General features: G+C 44.7%; 1 protein-coding gene and 1 long non-coding RNA gene across 2 annotated transcripts in view; both read right to left on the bottom strand.

Annotated features, from left to right (window-relative positions):
* Positions 1-3,827, bottom strand: part of SLC2A13 (solute carrier family 2 member 13) — a 104,505-nt gene extending 100,678 nt beyond the window's left edge. The window contains exon 1 of the mRNA XM_082239678.1: positions 2,792-3,827. Coding sequence (XP_082095804.1) covers positions 2,792-3,371 — 580 coding nt within the window. The 5' untranslated portion in view covers positions 3,372-3,827. The remainder of the gene's footprint in view (positions 1-2,791) is intronic.
* A 7,705-nt stretch (positions 3,828-11,532) lies between these two features.
* Positions 11,533-23,679, bottom strand: part of LOC309541788 — a 45,293-nt gene continuing 33,146 nt past the window's right edge. Inside the window, exons 2-4 of the long non-coding RNA XR_014223934.1 lie at positions 12,995-13,053; positions 12,836-12,915; positions 11,533-12,399 (exon numbers count right to left, since the gene is read on the bottom strand). This is a non-coding gene — a long non-coding RNA (uncharacterized lncRNA). The remainder of the gene's footprint in view (positions 12,400-12,835; positions 12,916-12,994; positions 13,054-23,679) is intronic.

Below are 23,679 nucleotides of genomic sequence, written 5' to 3'. Positions count from 1 at the left end.
GATCACCTTTAAAATGAATTTCTGACTTGCAAAAGGACAATGAGAGAGGGCAACTTAACAGCACAAACCGTTCCCTTTGAGAACAGATAAATATAGGGCTTTTCTTTTAAAAAGGCAATTACAATGATGATAAATAATAATGACTAACATCTTGAATAACTTCCTTCTTACATTAGAGTCAGGCTCTTCACTTGGCAGTAGACATTAAGAGCTGAAGTCTTAATTTCTAAAGTTATCCGAGAGCCAGTGTGGTGTAGTGGTTAAGAGCGGTGCACTCGTAATCTGGGGAACCGGGTTCATGTCTCCGCTCCTCCACATGCAGCTGCTGGGTGACCTTGGGCCAGTCACACTTCTGTGAAGTCTCTCAGCCCCACTCACCTCACAGAGTGTTTGTTGTGGGGGAGGAAGGGAAAGGAGAATGTTAGCCGCTTTGAGACTCCTTAAAGGGAGTGAAAGGCGGGATATCAAATCCAAAACTCTTCCAAAAACTCTAAGCAGTGGACAGATGAAGGGGGGGGTTGGTTGGGGAGAGCCATCTCTTTGCTCTAAATGGAAAAAACGCTGAGGTTAAAGGTAAAAGTAAAGGTACCCCTGCCCGTACGGGCCAGTCGTGTCCGACTCTGGGGTTGCGCGCCCATCTCGCTTAAGAGGCCTGGGGCCAGCGCTGTCCGAAGACACTTCCGGGTCACATGGCCAGCGTGACAAGCTGCATCTGGCGAGCCAGCGCAGCACACAGAAACGCTGTTTACCTTCCCGCTAGTAAGCGGTCCCTATTTATCTACTTGCACCCGGGGGTGCTTTCGAACTGCTAGGTTGGCAGGCACTGGGACCGAACGATGGGAGCGCACCCCGCCGCGGGGATTCGAACCGCCAACCTTTTGATCGGCAAGTCCTAGGTGCTGAGGCTTTACCCACAGCGCCACCCGCGTCCCTTAATGCTGAGGTTACAAGGGTGAAAACCCCGAGCAGTTTGATAAAGTTACCTGTTCTGCGCTGCACACGCCACACACTTGGGGGCCTTTTGAGGAAGAGGAGTTCCCTCCTCTAGCCCCACCAATACTACTCTCAAGAAAAGTTTGCTGTATGTTACAACCAGTGCTTTTTTTTCTAGGGATACTCAAGGGCGTGCAGTATAGGCACATTTTTCTAGAAGAAAAGCCCTGGTTAAAAGTGTGACACTTACTGTAACCACTTTATGGCAAGCTCTGGCACCTTTTTTATGTCCCTACTGTGAAATGACATGGGGATCCAGAATTGGCCTCATTGTAAAACCATGTGTATGGAAGACAATCTTACTTGGCTACGGGTGATCGCCAAAGAAGAAGAAAAGCCCTGGTTAAAAGTGTGGCACTTACTGTAACCACTTTTTGGCGAGCACTGCCACAGGCACCTTTTTCTCTAAGAAAAGCATTGGTTACAATAGCCGGGGGAACTCTACATATGTGCAAAGAAACTAGCTTTGGGGGGGGGGGGAATGAAAAAGAGGCAAGCTGCAAGATTCCTGCACAAAACAGTCTCAGTCCACTTCCACTGAAACAAGCAGGCACGCAGGTCTGTTGCAATGCCCCAAAGTGGAGCTGAAACGGGGGGGGGGGGGGGAGTCTGCTGTGTGCAGTGCAGAACATAGTGATGTATGGAAGTGAGAGCTGGACCATAAAGAAGGCTGATCACCGAAGAATTGATGCTTTTGAATTATGGTGCTGGAGGAGACTCTTGAGAGTCCCATGGACTGCAAGAAGATCAAACCTATCCATTCTAAAGGAAATCAGCCCTGAGTGCTCACTGGAAGGACAGATCCTGAAGCTGAGGCTCCAATACTTTGGCCACCTCATGAGAAGAGAAGTCTCCCTGGAAAAGACCCTGATGTTGGGAAAGATGGAGGGGAACAAGGAGAAGGGGATGACAGAGGACGAGATGGTTGGACAGTGTTCTCGAAGCTACCAGCATGAGTTTGACCAAACTGTGGGAGGCAGTGGAAGACAGGAGTGCCTGGCATGCTCTGGTCCATGAGGTCATGAAGAGTCGGACACGACTAAACGACTAAACAACAACAACATGTGAATGAGTTAAGGACCACTGAGTTTTCCCACTAGTGATGTACGTATGGAAGTGAGAACTGGACCATAAAGAAGGCTGATTGCCGAAGAATTGATGCTTTTGAATTATGGTGCTGGAGGAGACTCTTGAGAGTCCCATGGACTGCAAGAAGATCAAACCTATCAATTCTTAAGGAAATCAGCCCTGAATGCTCACTGGAAGGACAGATCCTGAAACTGAGACTCCAATACTTTGGAGAAGACTCCCTGGGAAAGACCCTGAAGTTGGGAAAGATGGGGGGCACAAGGAGAAGGGGACGACAGAGGACGAGATGGTTGGACAGTGTTCTCAAAGCTACGAACATGAGTTTGACCAAACTGCGGGAGGCAGTGGAAGACAGGAATGCCTGGCGTGCTCTGGTCCATGCGGTCATGAAGAGTCGGACACGACTAAACAACAACAAGTTCTCTTAGTCTGAGTAAGTCCTCCAATCCTACCCTATTTCACCACATGCTAGGATGCTGTGGAATTCAATACATATTTAAGGCAGCACCTTAACAGCCACCATTTAACAATCCTGCGAACAAGATGACCCCCCAAATAATATACATGTTCATAGTCCATGGGGTCAGGAAGCGTCGGGCACGACTAAACAACAACACTGGAGGGAAAGGGGTGCGCGGAGGATGCAAAAAAAAGGATGACAGCCATGCCCCAAGTTTTCCCCGGGGGAGCCGAGGGGAGGGTGGCTTACCTATGCCCAGCCCCACCACGAGGCGCCCGGCCAGCAGCGTCTCCTTGTCCTGCGCGGCCGCCAGCACGGCTGCCCCGGCCGTGAAGATGCCGCTGGCCAGCAGGATGCAGGCTCTCCGGCCGCACCAGCCGTTGAGGACGCCGCCCAGCAGCGCCGAGAGGGCGGCGGCGCCCACGGTGCTGGAGACCAGCAGCTCCTGCCAGAAGGCGTCCAGGTGCAGCTCCTTCTTGAGCAGCAGCAGCGCCCCGGACACCACGCCCGTGTCGTAGCCGAAGAGGAAGCCGCCCAGCGCCGAGAAGACCGACGCCACGTACACGAAGCTGGGCGTCTCGTCCCGCTGGAACTGCCGCCGGGCCGCCCGCTCCAAGTCCGAGCAGCCGCCGCCGCCGCCGCCGGACGCTTGGCTGTGGAGGCTGGAGCACGACTCGGCGGCGGCCAGCAGGCTCCTCTCGCCCAGGCTAGCCGAGCCCTCGGCGGCGGGCGCCGGCTGCTGCTGCTGCTGCTGCTGCCGTCGGCGCTTCTCCCCCATCAGGTTGCTGAGGCTCTTCAGGGTATATTCCACATTGGCCTTGCGGGACATGGGGCAGCCGGCGCCGCCAGCCCTCGTCGGCGGCCTCTGCAGGCGGGCGCGGGAAGAAGCGCCCTGAGGTAAAAGCCCCGCTCGGGATGGCGGTCAGGCGGCCGGCGTGTGTCGAGAGGCGGCTCAGTGCGCGACTCGCTGCCGAGGCGCCTCGCTGCTGCTGCTGCTGCTGCAGCCGCCTCTCATCCTCCTCCTCCTCCTCTTCTCCGCTCGCTGAGGCGAAGGAGCGCCGCTTGCCACCGTCGTCGCCTCACGCCCACCGGGGCCTCGAGCGGGGGAAGGAGCCAGGAGCGAGCTGCCACCTCAGCCCGTGACTGGCCCAGCGAGGAAGCGAGCCAGGCGGCCATGAGGCGGGGCGAAGGGCGGGAGGAAGGGCGGAGCGGCCTGTGCGTGTGTTTTGTGTGTAGCCGCCCTCCTCTTTTATTTTTTATTTTTTTACATTCTTTCCCTCAGGAAAATAAATAAATATCCCTTTCTCGTCGTCGCGCCCCCGCCGCCTCGCAGGCACAGAGCAAGCGCGGGGAAGGCGTATCTTGAGCACGCGCGTAGTGGTCGCCGCTGAGGGGGAAATGGCCCAGCCTGCTCCCTCAGGGGTCCGCGTGGGGCTTTGAAATCCGTGGCAGGGATCGCGTGGGTTTGTACGCCCACGCGTCACGGGGATCCCGCCCCTGGAACTCACGGCAGGACTGGGCAGGAGGGGCCCAAATGCCAGCACATTTTGAAGCATTCTTTTTAAAAAAATAATATTTATTTGGTTTTTTAGATTAAAATGTTACGGTCACATATCCTGACTCAGGGTTGATTTCCTTCAGAATGGATAGGTTGCATAACTCCATACCCTCCAACATTTCTCTGATGAAAATAGGGGCGTCCTGAGAAAAAGTGGGATATTCCGGGATCAAATTGGAAACCGGGACAGCTTCTGTTAATCCCGGACTGTCCCTGGAAAACAGGGATGCTGGGAGGGGCTGTCATCCTGATCTGCTTGTGCAAAGCATATGTGGAGGATCATAGAATTATAGAGTTGGAAGGCGCTATGAGGGTAATCTAGTCCAACCCAATGCAATGAAGGAATCTTTTGCCTAACAGGGGGCTCGAACCCATGACACTCGGGTTAAGTGTCTCGACCTCTGCCAACTGAGCTATGCAGGCTTTAGGATAGTCTATGTCTGGTCTTTATTGAGCATCTGCTCTGATTTGTTTCCTGGAGGACTTATACAACCAAGAGGTGTCATCCTGATTTCGTTGTGGGTTGCTGATTGATTATTTTTAAAAAAATCTTCATTCCACACTTTTGGGTGTGTTTCCCCTTCGCTATGCTAACCCCAAAAAGCCACTTTTGTTGAAGTTTGCTAATGCAACAGAGCACTTTGATCCACTAAATGTGCAACCCTAAATTTCCGGTATGTGCTGGAATCCCTCCCGTAAAATAGTGGCTCCAAAGTGAAGTAAAATGTTAAAGAAGGGCTTATAGAAGACCGTTAAGTCTGAAATTACCTAACTGCGCTAGGGACAACAGCTTGAACCACCCAAATGAAGACTGCAATTACTATTGAGTAAATATGAACAGGATCAGGCAGTAAAATGGCAATCCCATTCGCGTTGGCAGCTTGAGTAGTTTGTGGCAAATCTCACTGAGTACAGGAATTGCAGTAGGACAGGGATAGGAGACTTGTAGGCCTTCAGACACAGTATTTCCAACTGCAGCTTCAGATACAGTATTTCCAACATCACACACACTGCTTGGGCCTGTTGCGAGTTGCAATGCAACAACATCTGGAGGGCTGTAGGTACGCCATCCCTGCAGTAGAAAATTTGTTCCATGGCACACTCTCTTGGAATTCAATAAGACTTGCTTTTGAGTAGATTTTTGTTTTGTTTATAATATATATATATATATATATATATATATATATATATATATATATACAGTGGTACCTCGGGTTAAGTACTTAATTCGTTCCGGAGGTACGTTCTTAACTGAAACTGTTCTTAACCTGAAGCACCACTTTAGCTAATGGGCCTCCTGCTGCCGCCGCACCACCAGAGCACGATTTCTGTTCTCACCCTGAAGCAAAGTTCTTAACCTGAAGCACTATTTCTGGGTTAGCAGAGTCTGTAACCTGAAGCATATGTAACCTGAAGCGTATGTAACCTGAGGTACCACTGTATTCATATAGCACACCTTCACAAAGCGTCACGGCAGTGCACAACAGCATAAAACATTTTTCAAGCAGTTTGAAGCGATGGTTAAAATGGCTGGCTGCTCAAGGGACGTTTTTAACAATTGCATAGGCTCGTTGACATAAAAAAAGTCTTTAAGAGACTCCTGAAAGTCAAAAGTGAGGATATACAGTTAGGCATCAGATTTTAGAATCCTAAACTCTTTAAATGTGGGGATGGAAGTCTTGTGTAAAACTCCAGTGGATGCAACTCACTTGGTGGGTGGATCTTCCCTTAACAATAAGAAAGTTTCTTTCCTCCTTCCTTCCTTCCTTCCTTCCTTCCTTCCTTCCTTCCTTCCCCATCCCTATGGTTGCTTCCAGATGGGGGCTTAATTCTGCAAACAAGTCATTCAGATATAGAAAGCAAGCTGTTGGCAACAGTTATTTAAAAAACAACAACAACAACTTTGTTTTTCTCTGCAGAAAGGGTAAATCCAGATTAAACGAGAAAAAATATGGCATTTTAACACCAATGACATGCGGGTGCAATAGAACTTTCTTCTGAATAGAGAACTGCTGGGTTAAAATATAAGGCAAATGACATTGGTTCTACTTAACTGGTTTTGAACTTGTCTAGCTGGTTTTCTCTCATGTAGCCAAACTCCCCCCCCCAACTCACTAGCTTGGAAGCTAAACATGCAAATGGCCCATGGGCAGGATTTTTTCAGTGGGAAAGAGGACAATTTCTAACTCATTTTCTTAGGAGGGTTGCAAAAATGCTCCTTATTTTTATAACAACGGATTAAACCAGCAAAGCCTCAGCTGAGTGTCTTTTCATTTAAAATTGCTTCTGCTTCATCCAGCTCTGTTAAACAAACCTTCCAGGTTCACATTCTCTCTCACATTTAGACATTTTTAATTGGATGGCTTATGAAAGCATGTTTGATATACGCCCTAGTCTGAAAATTAACAGGATGCTAAGAAAATAAAGAGGCCAGTCAGTAAAAAATTTAAAATAATAGATCTCTTTGTTTCCCATAAACTTTTTCAAATCTTCATTCTGCAATAAAAATATAGTAATGAAATAATATGGAATAAAACATGGAGCAGGATGAAATACAAGCTAGTTGTGTGGATGTAAATCTCAGAATGCTCAATGGGACTTATTCCTAAGAAAGTACCGTATTTTTTGCTCTATAAGACTCACTTTTCCCCTCCTAAAAAGTAAGGGGAAATGTGTGTGCGTCTTATGGAGCGAATGCAGGCTGCGCAGCTATCCCAGAAGCCAGAACAGCAAGAAGGATTGCTGCTTTCACTGCACAGCGATCCCTCTTGCTGTTATGGTTTTGAGATTCAGAATATTTTTTTTCTTGTTTTCCTCCTCCAAAAACTAGGCACGTCTTGTGGTCTGGTGCGTCTTATAGAGCGAAAAATACGGTATGTATATTATCTATCAATCTAAGCGCCACCTCTGTACGTGGCACAGCTGTGACACTCCAGGTAGTGCATAGATGGGACTCTGGAAATGTTAATGCATTTAAGGGACAATAGACAAAAGGGAAACAGCAGAGAATGAGGGGGGACAGAGGCAGGAGTAAACAAAAGAAGATGCAATTACATTCTGAGGGTTTAAATTATATTTCCGCAACTCTGTGAAAGTAGTACGGATAGGATCACTATGCCTCCTAGTGGTTGAAAACATTAGGCTTAACAAAGGGGAAAAATATACAGTAGTCTAAGGCTTGGTCCTATTTTTGCCAGAACAAGGCTTTTAGTTTTGTTGGGTTTTTAAATAACAAAACTGTCATCTCTGATGACTATATCCCTGATTCTTATATACACAGGACAGTTCACTCAGCTCAACATGTTTCCTGAACGCATTGCAAGGGACAAGTATTCCCAGGTTCTGTGGTGTACCCCATTCCAATGCGTGTTTATTCAGAAGCAAGTCCTCTTGATTTCACTGGGATTCTTCTTCTTCTTCTTCTTTGGCGATCCCTCATAACCGAGTAAGATTGTCTTCCATAAACACGGTTTTAACAATGAGTCCGTAAGTGACTGTGGAGGCCAATTCTGGATCCACACGTCCTTCCATAGTGGGGACATTGGTTTCCAGGCAGAAATTGGTCACGGTGTGGATTTGCCAAGCGTGCCTTCCTCTTAGAACATTTCTCCCTTGTGTCCTGAGTTTGAGCATCTTCAAAGTCCATGACACCTTTGGTAAAGGCTGTTCTCCAACTGGTGCGCTCGAAGGCAAGTTTTTCCCAATTGTTGGTTCCCAACATTTTTTAAGATTTGCCTTGAGGCAGTCTTTAAACCTCTTTTGTTGACCGCCAGTATTACGCCTTCCATTTTTAAGTTCGGAATAGAGTAGTTGCTTTGGAAGATGATAATCAGGCATCCGCACAACATGACCAGTCCAACGAAGCTGATGTTGAAGAATCATTGCTTCAATACTGGTGATCTTTGCTTCTTCCAGTACACTGGTAATTAGTTTGCCTGTCTTCCCAAGTAATGTGTAAGATTTTTCAGAGACATCATTGATGGAATCTTTTGAGCAGTTGGAGATGGCGTTTATAAGTGGTCCATGTTTCATAAGCATACAGTAAGGTTGGTAGTACAATAGCTTTGTAAACAAGCATTTTGTTTCCCTGCAAATGTCCCAGTCCTCAAACACTCCGCACTTCAATCAGGAGAAAGCCGCACTCACAGAGCTCAGGTGATGCTGGATTTCGGCATCAATCCATACTACCCTGAACATGCCCAATCTGGTCTGATCTTGGGGACTTATTCCCAGCTAAGCAGTAATACACATTTCACTTGCCTCCTGGTTACGTAAGTTATCTGTGTAGTATTGCGTGAGCTTATAAGGAAGTAGACAGCTTATGCATTAGATGGCAAATACATGACCGTACCTGTTATGTATTCAGTGGCCTGTGTTTGCCTGAGCTTGAGTCTGGACTAAGGATTCTGAGCCCCCGTGTTCTGATTCAATACATGATATCCAATCACAGAACAATTCAGGATTGGGGTCTCTGCCATTGGCCTTTAAACTCAGAATTATGATTCGCAGCTTGGAAGTTTAGATAGCCAATCACGTTGGGAGTGGGAGTGGCCTCAGGCCTTCAGAAATGTATATAAGCAGTTGCTTTGCCCCTGTTGTCTAGTTCTGTTAGCTCAAAAAAGGTTCTCGCTGCTATCACTGTGTCTTGCCTCGTGGGAACCCACCTACACTTCAGAACCTATCATGGTAGATGTTTAAGAACATAAGAAGAACTTGATGGATCAGGCTAATGGTCCAATTAGTCCAGCATCCTGTTTTTACAACCAGATACCTATGGGAAGCTCAAAAGTAGTACTAGGGAAAGTGTGTTCTCCTTCATGGAGAGCACGTGTTGCGGTGGGGTCTAGCAAGACACCCCCTCTAGGTTTCTGGGTGGAACCGTTTGGGTGGCCATGACTGTGATTGGGCCAAGTTGGTTTGTTGGGGAGATTTTGATGTTACCATTTAGAGGGTTGGCGTAAAGGTTATATATTCTTGGCACACAGGTTTTTTCAGTCTCTTTTGCTACGTGCATCGGATCGGCCGCCCACCCACCCTCGCTAATTTAGGGCATAGCCGTCAAGTGTCCCTTATTTGAAGGGACAGTCCCTTATTCCAGCACCATGTCCCGCTGCTGTCCCTTATTGATGGATGTCCCTTAAATGATGTCCCTTAAATTTCAAAGGAAGCAGCTCCTCTCCCTCCCTGCCTGCCAGCCAGGGAGGAGGGAGGCTCCAACTGTGTTGCTTGGCTGTGTTGCTCACCCAATAAGAAGTCTAAGAACAACTGGGGGGTGGAGCTTGCATGCCTTGTGTGTGGCTAGTTAATGCAAGCTGAGGGGTTTTTTGAATGCTGGACACCATTTTGTTGCACGTGCTGCTGCAAACTTTGCAGTGCAAAGCCATCTTAAGTTGAGGCTGCATAGGCCTTGTGGTGCATGTGATTCAGATTCTATTCAGTTGAACCTCTGGTTACAAAGTTGGTTGGACAGTGTTCTCGAAGCTACCACCATGAGTTTGACCAGACTGCAGGAGGACAGGAAGACTGGAGTGCCTGGAACAGGTGAGGCTGCAGGTCCCTTATTTTGGCTGCTGGTCCCTTATTGTCAAGGCTGCTGGTCCCTTATTTTCAAATCTGTAAGTTGACAGCTATGATTTAGGGCTGTTGCGTTTGACCTCGCTATGCCTGTCATGGGGTCATCTGCTTTTGGGGCAGGGGCCTGGTAGGATTTTTGTCCATTTGGCAGATTGGCTGGTGCCATTTGGTTTTTGCCTACTGCGTAGCAAATCGTCACAACTTGTAAGGTTGCGGTTAGGCATTGGTTAAAATTTGGTTGATGGAGGGGTAAGGGTTGGCTGTGCCTGCCCTTCCAATACTGCTGCTGCAAGGGAATTCCATTAAAGGAATCCAGGGTCTCGCCATGCTTTTGTCCGTATCCCCGGCAAGGGGCTAGGGCCGTGCAACCCCCGGGAGCATGCGCGGAAGGGTGACAGTATGGTGCCCAGTCCCATTCTCTCCCCAATATTGTTTTCCCTTACTGACTTTCACTGGAATCTGGAAGTCAGTTCTGTCCCAGGGCAGGGACAGATAGTCTTAACCAATGCCTAAGCAACCACTCACATTAGGTATTATAATAAAGTTGTGGCCAAAATTATGCCAAAAACCTTAAACAAAAATTCTTTGTGAATTGTGATTCATTTAGGGGGGTGGCTTGGGGACCTCTACACGCAAAAACAGCATTCTTCTCTTGTGATTCCCAGCAAATGGTATTCAGAGGCACACTGCCTCCATCATGGCCAGTAGTCGCTGATTGCCATATCCCCCACAATTAGTCTTATAGCTGCATATGTCAAGGCTACCTTCATTCATTTGATTAGCTTACAATGATTAAGATAAATGTAGAACCGTGCATGCAAATATCTTAATAAAAATCTTTAAATTCCAAGACTTAAGAGAGAGAAATCCCCATGCGTCTTGATTCCCAAAGTCAAAGGGTCTTGGGTTCCATCCAGTAGACTTTTGACACATGTTAGATAGCACAATTATAGCAAAACAGATTGCCCCACCGCTAGATTTGATAGCGGTCTGTAAAATCAAGATGATGGCTTAGAAGATGATGCTCACTGACTATGAGATTTGTTACCTGTCTCTTAATCAGTTCTTGTGTCCAATTTTACATGGGGAGAAGAGTTTGGGAGGAACTTTAACTGGGCAAGTGAGCGCCACTGTAATGCGATAACAGCAACGGCTTATCTCAGAGAAGACGGCTTTCTTGTAACTGCACCCACAAGTTTCCAAACAGGTAAAAATGATTCCTTTTAAAATACGCAAGCTTTCAAGTTTCTGCTAAACTAACAGTAATTATTTTATACTTCACAATTAGTGCCCCAATTAGTTGCTAATTAGGAGGAGGACTAATAGGCAGACATACTTTCAAAAGCCAATTAAAAAACAACAACAAAGCTCATTGCGGAAGCAATTCCAATGGCAGTAAAGGCTCTTTAGTCAAGGTTGCCTTAGCCAAGCAGGTATGCTGCAATCTCTGAAGTAGATCACAAAAGAAAGATAAACGCAGGCATTCCTCACTGAATTTTCTTCTCTGTTCATCCTCCACCGGATCAATGGATTTGTAATGGGGTTTTGGTTGTGTTGGATGTGTTGGCCCAGAATATGGTCAAGGTACATGAGGCCACTGTTTTGCTGAAGTTAGACGGTTCTGGTTAGTGCACAGATGTATAAATGTCTTTCCTGGGAATCACATGTATGTTGCCTTGGGTTTGATGATGGAAGAAAGATTAGATATACCGTAAATGGCAGAAAATAAATAAGCAAATAAATGGTGCTAATTGGCTCCTTACAGTGGGGAAGAAAACAACATAATCTGTGACAGCTCTTTATCTGCAAAGCTCTTCTCTGGATTGGATGTTTTTATGGAGAGCAAATGTCTCCGGAAGCAATGTGTCCATGTAGTTTTTGTCTATTACTCTTTTAGCATTTCAACCAATAAAAAAGTAGATACTTACAAGGGTTTTTTCCCCCCACTTGTGAAGAAATAGTCCATCAGCGATCGTTATAGCAGGATCATTGACTTAGAAAGGCTGTAAGAAATTAATCTAAAGTAGATCCCATGAAACAATTTAGATTCTCAGTGTTTCTGTTAGTTCTTTAATCCTTTGTTTATGAGTTACTATTGCCGAAGATCACAGGGTATATCATTGCTCATTTTTAATTTCCTAGATAGTGGTTTTTGTTATCTAGCGCTGAGAGACCATTATTTTAATCTCCGGAAGGCCCTCTGCCTCTATTCCAAAAATTCTAGTTCCTTTTTTTTTTAAGCACAGTCTTTCAAAAGGATTAAAGCATGTCATTCCTACGAAGGTAAAAATAGTAATGTTTATTCTATTCAACCGGCACCACAGGATTAGCAAACAATTTATTGCTGTTATTATACTTAACATCTCTAAAATAATAAAGTAATAAATATGAAAAACATGTCATGGATACCCACAGAGAGCTTTTCGTCTGTACATGTGGAAAACAGAGGGGATTGCATTTCAGAGCCATGGATTATTGTGATGATGTACAATAAAGGATAACACAAATCTGCATAATAGAATTTGATGGAACACTGACTTTTCAAAGGAAACCTTTTAGCACATTGCTTTTCAACCAGCTTTCAAGGAGAAGGGGGGAAAGGCCATTCTTCCCTGTGGTGTGATACAAACCTAGCCCTATATTTCTAGAAAGAATTATTTTGTTGGATTTTAGGTTTTGAGCACATTTTGATTGGGTCGCGGTTTTTCTTCTTAGCAAACTGTATCTGATGGAAAGAATGGAAAGGGAAATAAAAAGTTAAGACTGAAGATTATTTTTTTTTTTTTAAAAGTTTCTATCATGACAAATAACATAGTAGAATGGCACTCTAATTTATGTGGACATCCCATTTTTACTGGCCCTTCCACTGTACTTTTTGCAGCAGCCTGAAACAAACTGGTAAAGCTTTACCTGACACAGATGAAAGAAGTGGGAAAAGTTTGTCCTAGTTTAAATTTGTGTAGGATACTGTTGAAGGCATAAGAGCAGTGCCATCAAATGAATGAATGAATGACAAGTTTTGTCTGTCTAGAGGCTGCAATCCTATATCTGTTATGTACTGAAGTTCTCACCCTAGGCCAGCAGGGGGATACTGTAGATAGTTTTCACTCAGGTCCACATATGCAAATAAGGAATGGAAAGTGACATTCAGTGATAGTTACAGAAAATTGTTACTGTTGCCTTGTAGTTGAGCTCTATATAAGCAGGTTGGCTGAATCCTTCAGCTCAGTTCTGTTCTGGCCTGTGGATAAACAAGAGCTGTTTGAAGAATTGCTGTGTCGTCTGATACGTTCACCCACAACTTAACAATATCCACTTACCTGGGAGTAAGAATGCACAGGGTTGGACTAACAGTGTCCTTTTCTCAGGTGATCTGTTCCTGGGAATTAAAGCATGCAATGAAGGAGATTTTTATGGGATACAGCAAGTCACAGGAACAAGCAGGATGAGTAAAGAAGGCCTTGCTAGGTTCAGTAGTTAAGGCCGTAACAAGACATTTCTCCACCTTCCTTGGTTTTGGTGACACACTTTAAGGCTCAGTGCCACCTATGTAAGATGGGTTCAAGAATACCTCTTTAAAATATACCCCATCAATAATGGGCTGGTTAAACCCAAGTATGGGACATGGCATCAGTGGTTAAACCAATGATAATATGGATGCAAGAGCGAAGAGAGAGAATATCTTTATAGGAAATTGCCTTTATTTTTGACACAGTAAATGTTCATGGAAGCCGTATGCTACCATTCAACCACTTTTTTAAAAAAATAAATAAATTGTTATTTGTTTTCAAAAATATAAACATACACCAAAAACCAATTCAGAATCCAAATATCGAGATTACTCTGAATCTCCTGGCTTCCATCCATCCCTTCCATGGCTCTTATTGATAATATTTTCAACTACATATCAATACTTATCCAATTTTTTGTCTTTCTAAATTATCCATACATTCCGTTACATTACAAGTGTGGTTAAAATCCTGCCAATGTTTTAACTTGCTTACAGTGATCTCGTATATATATTATAAACTTTCCCCATTCTTTTTTTAAAGTTCTTGGCTTCTTGATTTCTGAGCTTCCCAGTTAATTTTGCCATTTCGGCATAATCCATCAACTTGGATTGCCATTCTTCTCTGGTCGGGGTTGTCTCTTACTTCCATCTCTGGTCTAAAAGTATCTGTGCGGCTGTTGTCACATACATGAACAGTCTTTTCTGGTCCTTTGGAATCTCAGTACCTATAATCCCTAATAAGAAAGCTGGTTTTTTTTAACAAACGTTATTTTAAATATTTGTTTCATTTCATTATATATCATTCCCCAGAAATTTTTAATTACCGTATTTTTCGCTCTATAACACGCACCTGACCATAACACGCACATAGTTTTTAGAGGAGGAAAACAAAACAAAAAAAATTCTGAATGAAACAGTGGATGTATCATTTTTGTGCTTCATGCTGTGGCCACAGACATGTGATTTGATGGTGAGTTTGGGGTAGCCCAATGCAAAAATCAGGAGAATCCATGTGGATCTGTGCTTTGTAATCACGTTTTTGCACCATTGCAGCCCCAGGCAACAGTGGGTGCGTGATTTTTTTGGTGCAAGCTGTAGTCATGGACATGCTATGTGATCTGATGGTGAATTTAGGGTGACCCAATGCAAAAATCCTGAGGATCCATGTGGATCTGTGCTTTGTAACCACGTTTTTGCACCATTGCAGCCCCAGGCAACAGTGGGTGCGTGATTTTTTTGGTGCAGGCTGTAGCCATGGACATGTAATGTGATGTGATGGTAAATTTCAAACCTGTTTTCCATAGCCTTTCCCACTATTCAACCACTTTCCCTCCTTGATCTTGTTTGCGGACATCAACGTTATAAGAATTATCCATTCCATAGCATTGCTCTGAGGTAAACACATTTTTGTCTGCCCTGCAGTGTGAAACCAAACCAATCGGTAGCCCCTCTTGCTTCTTTCCATCTTACAACTATAATAATTATGATTTTATTATTTATACCCCACCCCCTCTGACTGGGTTTCCCCAGCCACTCCGGGCGGCTCCTAGCAGAATAGTAAAATCAAGCATTCAGCTGTGTAAGATCCCATTGAAGGAGTGCTGAGAGGGAGCTAGATAGCTTCTGCTCTACTTGCTTAAGTTGCCATTTTCACTCTGAGGCACAATCTTCTGCTTGCTCCAGAATCGCAACAGCAGGAGATGGAACTGGGCTGCCTGTCTCACGAGAGTCTCCAGAGAAATACCACTTCTGCTTGGAAATACCAGAGAACGAGCATATGTCAGAATGACCTTTTATGTTCTTATGTGTCAAACAGAAAACTCCCGCCTGCACTGCAAATAGGCTTAGCCGAAAAGAACATGGTATTCCTCAGTGACCTCCACAGTCTGAAAAACAGTTATTTGTAAAGTTATCGTTTCAATAACGCCGAGAACCCATGAAATGTGCAGCAAACCGGTCTGTACGAGAAGCGCAAACGCAACAACAAGATAATTGAATACAAAAAGAAGCACCTAATTCAAAAGCCTGTCATTTAATAATCACTTAACAGCATAATCCTCTTATGAATGTTCCAAAGAAAGTCCCATGAGACGCTGTTCAGGTTGCTAGAACAGTATCTGGAGCCAGAAAGTGGCTGAATGAGAGACAGGAAACTGAAGATGAATCCACTCAAAATGGAGGCCTTGTTGATGATAGGCAGTTCTCAAGTCCAAGAGTTGGGTTGACAGCCTGTTCTGGAGGTGTTGGGCTGCCCCTAAAGGAGAAGGCTCATGGCTTAGGGTGTCATGGGACGCAGGTGGCGCTGTGGTCTAAACCACTAAGCCCCTTGGGCTTGCCAATTGAAAGGTTGGTGGTTTGAATCCCCGTGATGGGGTGAGCTCCCGTTGCACTCCTGCCAACCTAGCAGTTTGAAAGCACGCAAGTGCAAGTAGATAGATAGGTACCGCTGCAGCGGGAAGGTAAACGACATTTCTGTGTGGTCTGGTTTCCATCACGGTGTCCCGTTCCATCAGAAGCGGTTTAGTCATGCTGGCCACATGACCCGGAAAGGACAGCCTGGCTATGGTTGCAAACACTCTGGCAATCTCATGTTTAAGTCCGTTGCAGTGCATTCAGCATGGGCCTGCCCTTGAAGGCAGGTCTGAAAGCTGCAGCTGGTACAAAGTGCAGCTGCCAAGGTGTTGACTGGCACTACAAAATGGGGTCATATTTCACAAGTCTTACAAGAGCTGCTCTAGATGCCTGTTGGCTCCCAAGCCCAGTTTAAGGTGCTGACTAAGTCATATTGTTGTTGTTGTTTAGTCGTTTAGTCGTGTACAACTCTTCGTGACCCCATGGACCAGAGCACACCAGGCACTCCTGTCTTCCACTGCCTCCCACAGTTTGGTCAAACTCATGCTGGTAGCTTTGAGAACACTGTCCAACCATCTCGTCCTCTGTTGTCCCCTTCTCCTTGTGCCCTCCATCTTTCCCAACATCAGGGTCTTTTCCAGGGAGTCTTCTCTTCTCATGAGGTGGCCAAAGTATTGGAGCCTCAGCTTCAGGATCTGTCCTTCCAGTGAGCACTCAGGGCTGATTTCCTTCAGAATGGATAGGTTTGATCTTCTTGTAGTCCATGGGGCTCTCCAGAGTCTCCTCCAGCACCATAATTCAAAAGCACACAGTATATACCCTAAATTATTTGTGACCCAAACATGTGAAAGAGCACCTCTCCCCATAGCTACCAACCTGTGCCTTAAGATCTGGGGGTGGAAGCCATGCTTGTCGTTCAACTGACAACTGCAGTTCACTGTGCAATAATGTGAAGCAGGGACTTTTCTGTTGTGGCACCCTGGATCTATTTGCCATTAGAGCTATGCTTCTCCCTTACCTTAACAGCTTTTTGACATTGAGACATTTTTCTTTCTGGTTTATTTTTTTTTTGGGGGGGGTGGCATTTAAAGAACTGATGTCTCTTTCTGCTGAGGTGCTGTTTTGCATTATAAATTATAAATTGCTTTTATAGTTTCAATACGTTGGCAAATGTGTTTGTTTGTTTGTAATGCTTTTATTTACTGTGAATAGCTATGTTTGATCTTTTGTATGCTGGTGTGCGTCACTCTGGAAACCTTTGGGTTGCGGGCGGTGTGTAAGTATGCATGTCTGTCCTGCATAAATAAATAACTTTCTGCGCCTTCTGTGAAATGAAGCATACTGTGATCTTCAAATTAAAATCTCATTAAGTAAAATCAACCAACGGATCATTTTAGCAGTAAGCACCAAGTCTCACATTCTTTCTGTCAAATAGATGTCCCGTGAGTGACATATGGGTAAATGAAATCATTTGAGCTGGGTTTGCAGATGAAAGAGAACACGGGATAGAGCAAATTGAATCTCTCAGCTCCTTTAGACTGGAGTGGACACATACTGTATAGCAGTGTTTCCCAACCTTTTTTGGACTCGCCCGCCTCCCTCCAGGCAACATCTCGCGGCACACCAGGCAACATCTCGCGGAACACTAGTGTGCCGCGGAACACCGGTTGGGAAACACTGCTGTATAGTTCCTTATCATTTACACATAAGCCTTATCAGGGCAGACATTACCCTTTACTAGTATGTCACTGTGCTTCCTTTCCACATTAATAGTGGGTTGTGCCTGAATTGAGAAATGTTCCATTTCCAATGTTCCAGTCTTCACACTCTTAATGTACCCTCATGTTCCCCCACCCTGTAAATGTTGGGAGTTATGGGTATGGGCACAGTGACAGTCCTCTTTCCCCTCCCCCTATTTAATGCCTAGTATATCGTCTACTGATTATATAGGAGCATAGGAGATTAGAAGAGTAACTACATGTCTTCCTGAGCTATGGCAAACCTGGTTATCATGGTGAAGTTTTGCCTGCAGTTGGACAACTGTCTTTCTCAGCCATCTCTCTCCTCTGAACTGAGCTTGCAAGCAGATACCTTGCACAGACAGAGGTGTCTCCCAAACCACACACCCAACCCCTTCCTATAAAAAGTGGGATGGTGTTTGTGCACATGCCACACTATAAAATATCGAGGATCGTGGTCTAAACCCCCCTTTAAATCCATATCAAGGAGAAGAAAAGAACTCACTCTGAAACTCACCTACAGGTGGTACCTAACACCAAGAAAACTAGCGCTAATACGGCCAGGAACCTCACCAAAATGCTGGAGAGGGTGTAGCTCCACAGGCACATACCTCCACATGTGGTGGGAGTGCCCCAAAATCCAACTATTCTGGACAACAGCCACACGAGAAATATGTAAAATAACTAAGCAATTATTAGACATCACCCCAGAATTGGCCCTACTAAACATCCTCCAGGGCAACAATGCCCATTTACACCACAAAGAATTCATAACCCACCTACTTTCAGCAGCCAGAAACACCATAACCAGACACTGGAGAGACTGTCAGGAGTAAGCATGGACCAATGGTACCAAATAGTATGGGAAACAGCCCTACTAGAAAAATTAACCAATAAACTGAAACTGACATGGGGACAAACAGAAGAAGACGCCTTTACCCCAGTATGGCTCCCCTTTATCACATACACAGCTCAACAAGACAACGACAATAATCCACCAACAGCATACAAATCAATATGGCTGATCCAAAACACCCACCCACCCACCCCACTCATGCACGAAAACAAAGACCACCACAGCCAACCACAAATGAACAGCCACACCCTAGGCCAACCCCAACCTCTCCCACCACCAAAGGAACACAAGTGAACAGCACAAGCAACGCTGACACCAAACCCTACATACATTAAGCATAATAGGAACATCGCCCCCGACCCCACCCCCACCCATCTTCCCTCCCTCCACCCCCCTTTTTTTCCCTTTTCCCCCTAATGTCTCAACAAATGAAATGGATTTGTAAAAATGTTACTTGGAAAAAATACGAGAGACATTACACTTACTTCTGTAAAACAAGAAAATCTTTAATAAATAATAAAAAAAACAAGAAAGGAAAGGGAAGTTTCCCACTATGAATGGCAACTCCCAACTTTCAAGCATAGCCTTTTGCATTACATTAAATTGCTACGGGTGATATAAACAGCTTGTCTGGCCACCACTGCAATGAAATAAATAAATGTCTTCTTGCTGCCATAAAAAAAAATCCAGGATCCATGCCAGATGTTTCGCAAAGTCAGATTTTGGGTGTTACAAGAAAAAGTGGGGTTTTGAGTATACATTATTCCAGAATGCTAGCTGAAGAGCCCCTGGTTCTTCAGCAATGTGTGCACTAAATGCTTTTGTGGAACAGCTCCAGTAGAAAATTCTGTCCAAATTAACCAAAAATCCAGTAGTGTGTTTGCATTGCTACAGAAAAATAATTGCACCAAGCCCTGTACAGCACATTTTGCTTTGCTAGAGCACAATATACTCTTTTGTAAGGATGTATCAAATAATCTACTGACATGCAATGTATTTAAAATCTACTCCAACCTTGTGACCGTTGGTTTAAGGAGTGGCTTTTATGTGGTAGAAGACCAGCTCTTTCATTTCGGTTGACTTTTTTTTACCCTTTTAAGCCTTGTGTGCTGCACAGTTTGTGGAAGATGATATTAGAAAAGGAAGCTAATCAGTAGGGCAGGCTACATCTGTGAGCATCACATGATGGTGACTGCTACAGTTGGCTTCTTCTGGAACAAGATGTTATTAAAAATCATTACTCCCAAGACCAGACTTGTTCATCATGCAGCTGCACTGGGGAAAAGATTATGCACGGAAGGATCTAATAAGATGTGCTCGATTAGATTACAAACGGAAAAATCCTTAAAAAGTTATTTTCACACACATTTAAAAAAAAGTGATAATTGGAAAATCAGATGAGTTTCTTTTCAATATATTTCAAACATCTGGGTCTTGTCTGGGGGCAATCCTATACGTGTTTCCTGCTACAATGGGGCAGGTGTAATGTAAGATAAAGGAGGGGCATGACTCACCTGTCTCTTTTGTCACAGAAAACAGGCCATTCCATCCCCTTTGAGGTGCCTCTATCACAGGTAAATCCTGGAGACTAGAATTTATCCGTAATAACCTTCAGCAAATTTTCACAAAATATTCAGGCTGAGAAAAGTTTGCCTTCTTTCCGGCGGTGATTCACTATTGCATTCTTGGAAAAACTATTAATTGAAGCGATAATTGAAAAGACCTTTGCAGGAGAAAGCTGATGGCGGTGTGACGAGTCAGGCTGCCCCAGAATCAGTTACTCATCCAGCTGGTTGGGCAATTAATATCTCTGAATTATGGAGAACACCTAAGGAAGCTTCTGTAGAAACATTGAGAGTAAAGGAAACCTCTTTTCCCCCATTACTGTCTGTGAAGATTAAATAAATCCAGATGAGTTCCCTACTGCATCCAGGGTATGACTTAAAGGAGAATAGTGAAAGGGACTCTTTTTCATGCTCCAAAACAAATAGTCATCTCTGTAGCCTGGAGCAGGAATGAGGAATGCTTTCTTCTCCAGCTTTGAGGGACAAGGCAAGAGGGAGAATGTACCATATGACACTGCCATCCATTGCACTTGTGAGATTTCTTTTGTCCTCTGTTGAAGCAGAAGCAGATCTGTTAACCGAAAGGATTGCTTCCATTAACTTTGGGCACAGATATGAATTTATTTAATATTTAAAGATTGCTACTCTTGCTCGCTCGCTTGCTCTCTTTTGCTTTTCGCTTTTTCACTACAGCCTCAAGGTCTCAAGACTAAGAACAATAAATATAAAAATAAAAAAACAAGAGTATCAAAAACTGGAAAACAACAGATAAAACACAAAGTAAAAGGGAGGTATCCACCTAAATGGTTCCACTAGGGGTCAGCCAACTTTTTCAGCAGGGGGCCAGTCCACTGTCCCTCAGACCTGGTGGGGGGCCAGACTATACTTTTTTTTGGGGGGGGATGAACAAATTTCTATGCCCCATAAATAACCCAGAGATGCATTTTAAATAAAAGGACACATTCTACTCATGTAAAAACATGCTGATTCCCAGACCACTCACGGGCCGGATTTAGAAGGCGGTTGGGCTGGATCTGGTCCCCGGGCCTTAGTTTGCCTGCCCATGTGCTAGCGCAAGGAGTTTTAGCTGTGCAAGGAAACCTCTTCTCTCCCCATGTTCTCCCTCTGTGTGGCCCCTAACTCTGTTATGGTGTTTTCCCCAATCCTCAGGAGCAGATTTACAGAAGGCATAGTGGATTCATAGGAACAAGAGAAGGTGAGAATGTTCCTTTGAGCAGCTAAAACTCCTTGCACTAGCAGAGCTGTTTAGTTTGATTCTGCCCAAGGTATTACTAAATCTGTTTATAGATGGTAATGTTGGATGTTTGTATCCAATAATTGGGTGACTGCACAGTCAAAAGTTCAGCAAAGCGATTAAATCATGCTCTTCTGAAGTTTACTATACAGCGGACAGTAGCAGCCAAGCATACTAGGACTCAATTTCTTGACTTTAAGAAAGCCGACTTCATAAAACTTAGGGAAGTGCTGGGTGAGATCCCATGGACAGCAATACTAAAAGGAAAGGGAGTTCATGATGGCTGGGAGTTTGTTAAGACGGAGATAGTAAAAGCACAACGTCAGGCAATACCAATGAGACGAAAACATGGAAGGTGCCTAAAGAAACCAGGGTGGCTATCTAAAGAACTTTTAACTGAATTAAGATTAAAAAAGGATGTGTACAAAAAAATGGAAAAGGGGGGAAACCACCAAAGAGGAATTCAAACAAATAGCCAGCACGTGTAGACACAAAGTCAGAAAAGCTAAAGCACAGAATGAACTCAGGCTTGCTAGAGAGGTTAAAAGCAACAAAAAAGGCTTTTATGGGTATGTTCGTAGGAAAAGGAAGAACAAAGAAACAGTGGGGTCACTCAGAGGAGAAGATGGTGAAATGCAAACAGGGGACACAGAAAGGGCTGAACTCCTCAATGCCTTCTTTGCCTCAGTCTTCTCCGATAAAGAAGACAATGCCCGACCTGAAGAATTTGAAGCAAATGATTCAGCAAAGGAAACACAGCCCAGAATAACTAAGGAGATAGTACAAGAATATTTGGCTAGATTAGATGTATTCAAGTCTCCAGGGCCAGATGAACTGCATCCAAGAGTATTAAAAGAACTGGCAGATGTGATCTCAGAACCACTGGCAGTCATCTTTGAGAATTCCTGGAGAACAGGCGAAGTCCCGGCAGACTGGAGGAGGGCAAATGTTGTTCCTATTTTCAAAAAGGGGGAAAGAGAGGACCCAAATAATTACCGCCCAGTCAGTCTGACATCAATAGCAGGGAAGATTCTGGAGCAGATCATTAAGCAAACAGTCTGTGAGCACCTAGAAAGGAATGCTGTGATCACCAATAGTCAGCATGGATTTCTGAAAAATAAGTCATGTCAGACTAACCTGATCTCGTTTTTTGACAGAATTACAAGCCTGGTAGATGAAGGGAACGCAGTGGATGTAGCCTACCTTGATTTCAGCAAAGCATTTGACAAGGTGCCCCATGATATTCTTGTAAAGAAGCTGGTAAAATGCGGTCTTGACTATGCTACCACTCAGTGGATTTGTAACTGGCTGACTGACCGAACCCAAAGGGTGCTCATCAATGGTTCCTCTTCATCCTGGAGAGGAGTGACTAGTGGGGTGCCACAGGGTTCTGTCTTGGGCCCGGTCTTATTCAACATCTTTATCAACGACTTGGATGATGGACTCAAGGGCATCCTGATCAAATTTGCAGATGACACCAAACTGGGAGGGGTGGCTAACACCCCAGAGGACAGGATCACACTTCAAAACGACCTTGACAGATTAGAGAACTGGGCAAAAACAAACAAGATGAATTTTAACAGGGAGAAATGTAAAGTATTGCACTTGGGCAAAAAAAATGAGAGGCACAAATACAAGATGGGGGACACCTGGCTTGAGAGCAGTACATGTGAAAAGGATCTAGGAGTCTTGGTTGACCACAAACTTGACATGAGCCAACAGTGTGACACGGCAGCTAAAAAAGCCAATGCAATTCTGGGCTGCATCAATAGGAGTATAGCATCTAGATCAAGGGAAGTAATAGTGCCACTGTATTCTGCTCTGGTCAGACCACACCTGGAGTACTGTGTCCAGTTCTGGGCACCACAATTCAAGAAGGACACTGACAAACTGGAACGTGTCCAGAAGAGGGCAACCAAAATGGTCAAAGGCCTGGAAACGATGCCTTATGAGGAACGGCTAAGGGAGCTGGGCATGTTTAGCCTGGAGAAGAGGAGGTTAAGGGGTGATATGATAGCCATGTTCAAATATATAAAAGGATGTCACATAGAGGAGGGAGAAAGGTTGTTTTCTACTGCTCCAGAGAAGCGGACACGGAGCAATGGATCCAAACTACAAGAAAGAAGATTCCACCTAAACATTAGGAAGAACTTCCTGACAGTAAGAGCTGTTCGACAGTGGAATTTGCTGCCAAGGAGTGTGGTGGAGTCTCCTACTTTGGAGGTCTTTAAGCAGAGGCTTGACAACCATATGTCAGGAGTGCTCTGATGGTGTTTCCTGCTTGGCAGGGGGTTGGACTCGATGGCCCTTGTGGTCTCTTCCAACTCTATGATTCTATGATTCTATGATTCTATGATTCTATAAACTTCCCACAGTAGACAAAGTGTAGCAGAGGTTGTGTCGTGTAGTAAACATAAAACACATTATACACACACTATACACAGTTGTTTCAGGAAAGATCCTCTCTCTCTGAGCCCAGAGAGGGCTTTCAGCTTTCAGAGTCCGTGCTTAAAGTTCTCAGCAAGTCCAAAGTCCAGAGTTGCCAAAGTCCTGCAGCTTCATTCTTCTGTTTCTTCTTCACAAAGTCTTTCCAGTTCTGTCTGCAACAATTCTCCACAATCCACCATTATCTACACTTCACAGAAAGCCATAATTGGGGTTTCAGATATAGGCCAGCAATATGTGACAGTCTGCACATATTGCTCTGCAAATCCATCTGGGTGTGTG

The sequence above is a fragment of the Podarcis vaucheri genome, assembly GCF_965113315.1.
Source record: "Podarcis vaucheri genome assembly, chromosome: 10".
Lineage (NCBI taxonomy): Eukaryota > Metazoa > Chordata > Lepidosauria > Squamata > Lacertidae > Podarcis > Podarcis vaucheri.
Note: the sequence above shows the minus strand (reverse complement) of the source record. Positions and strands in the feature narration are given on the sequence as shown.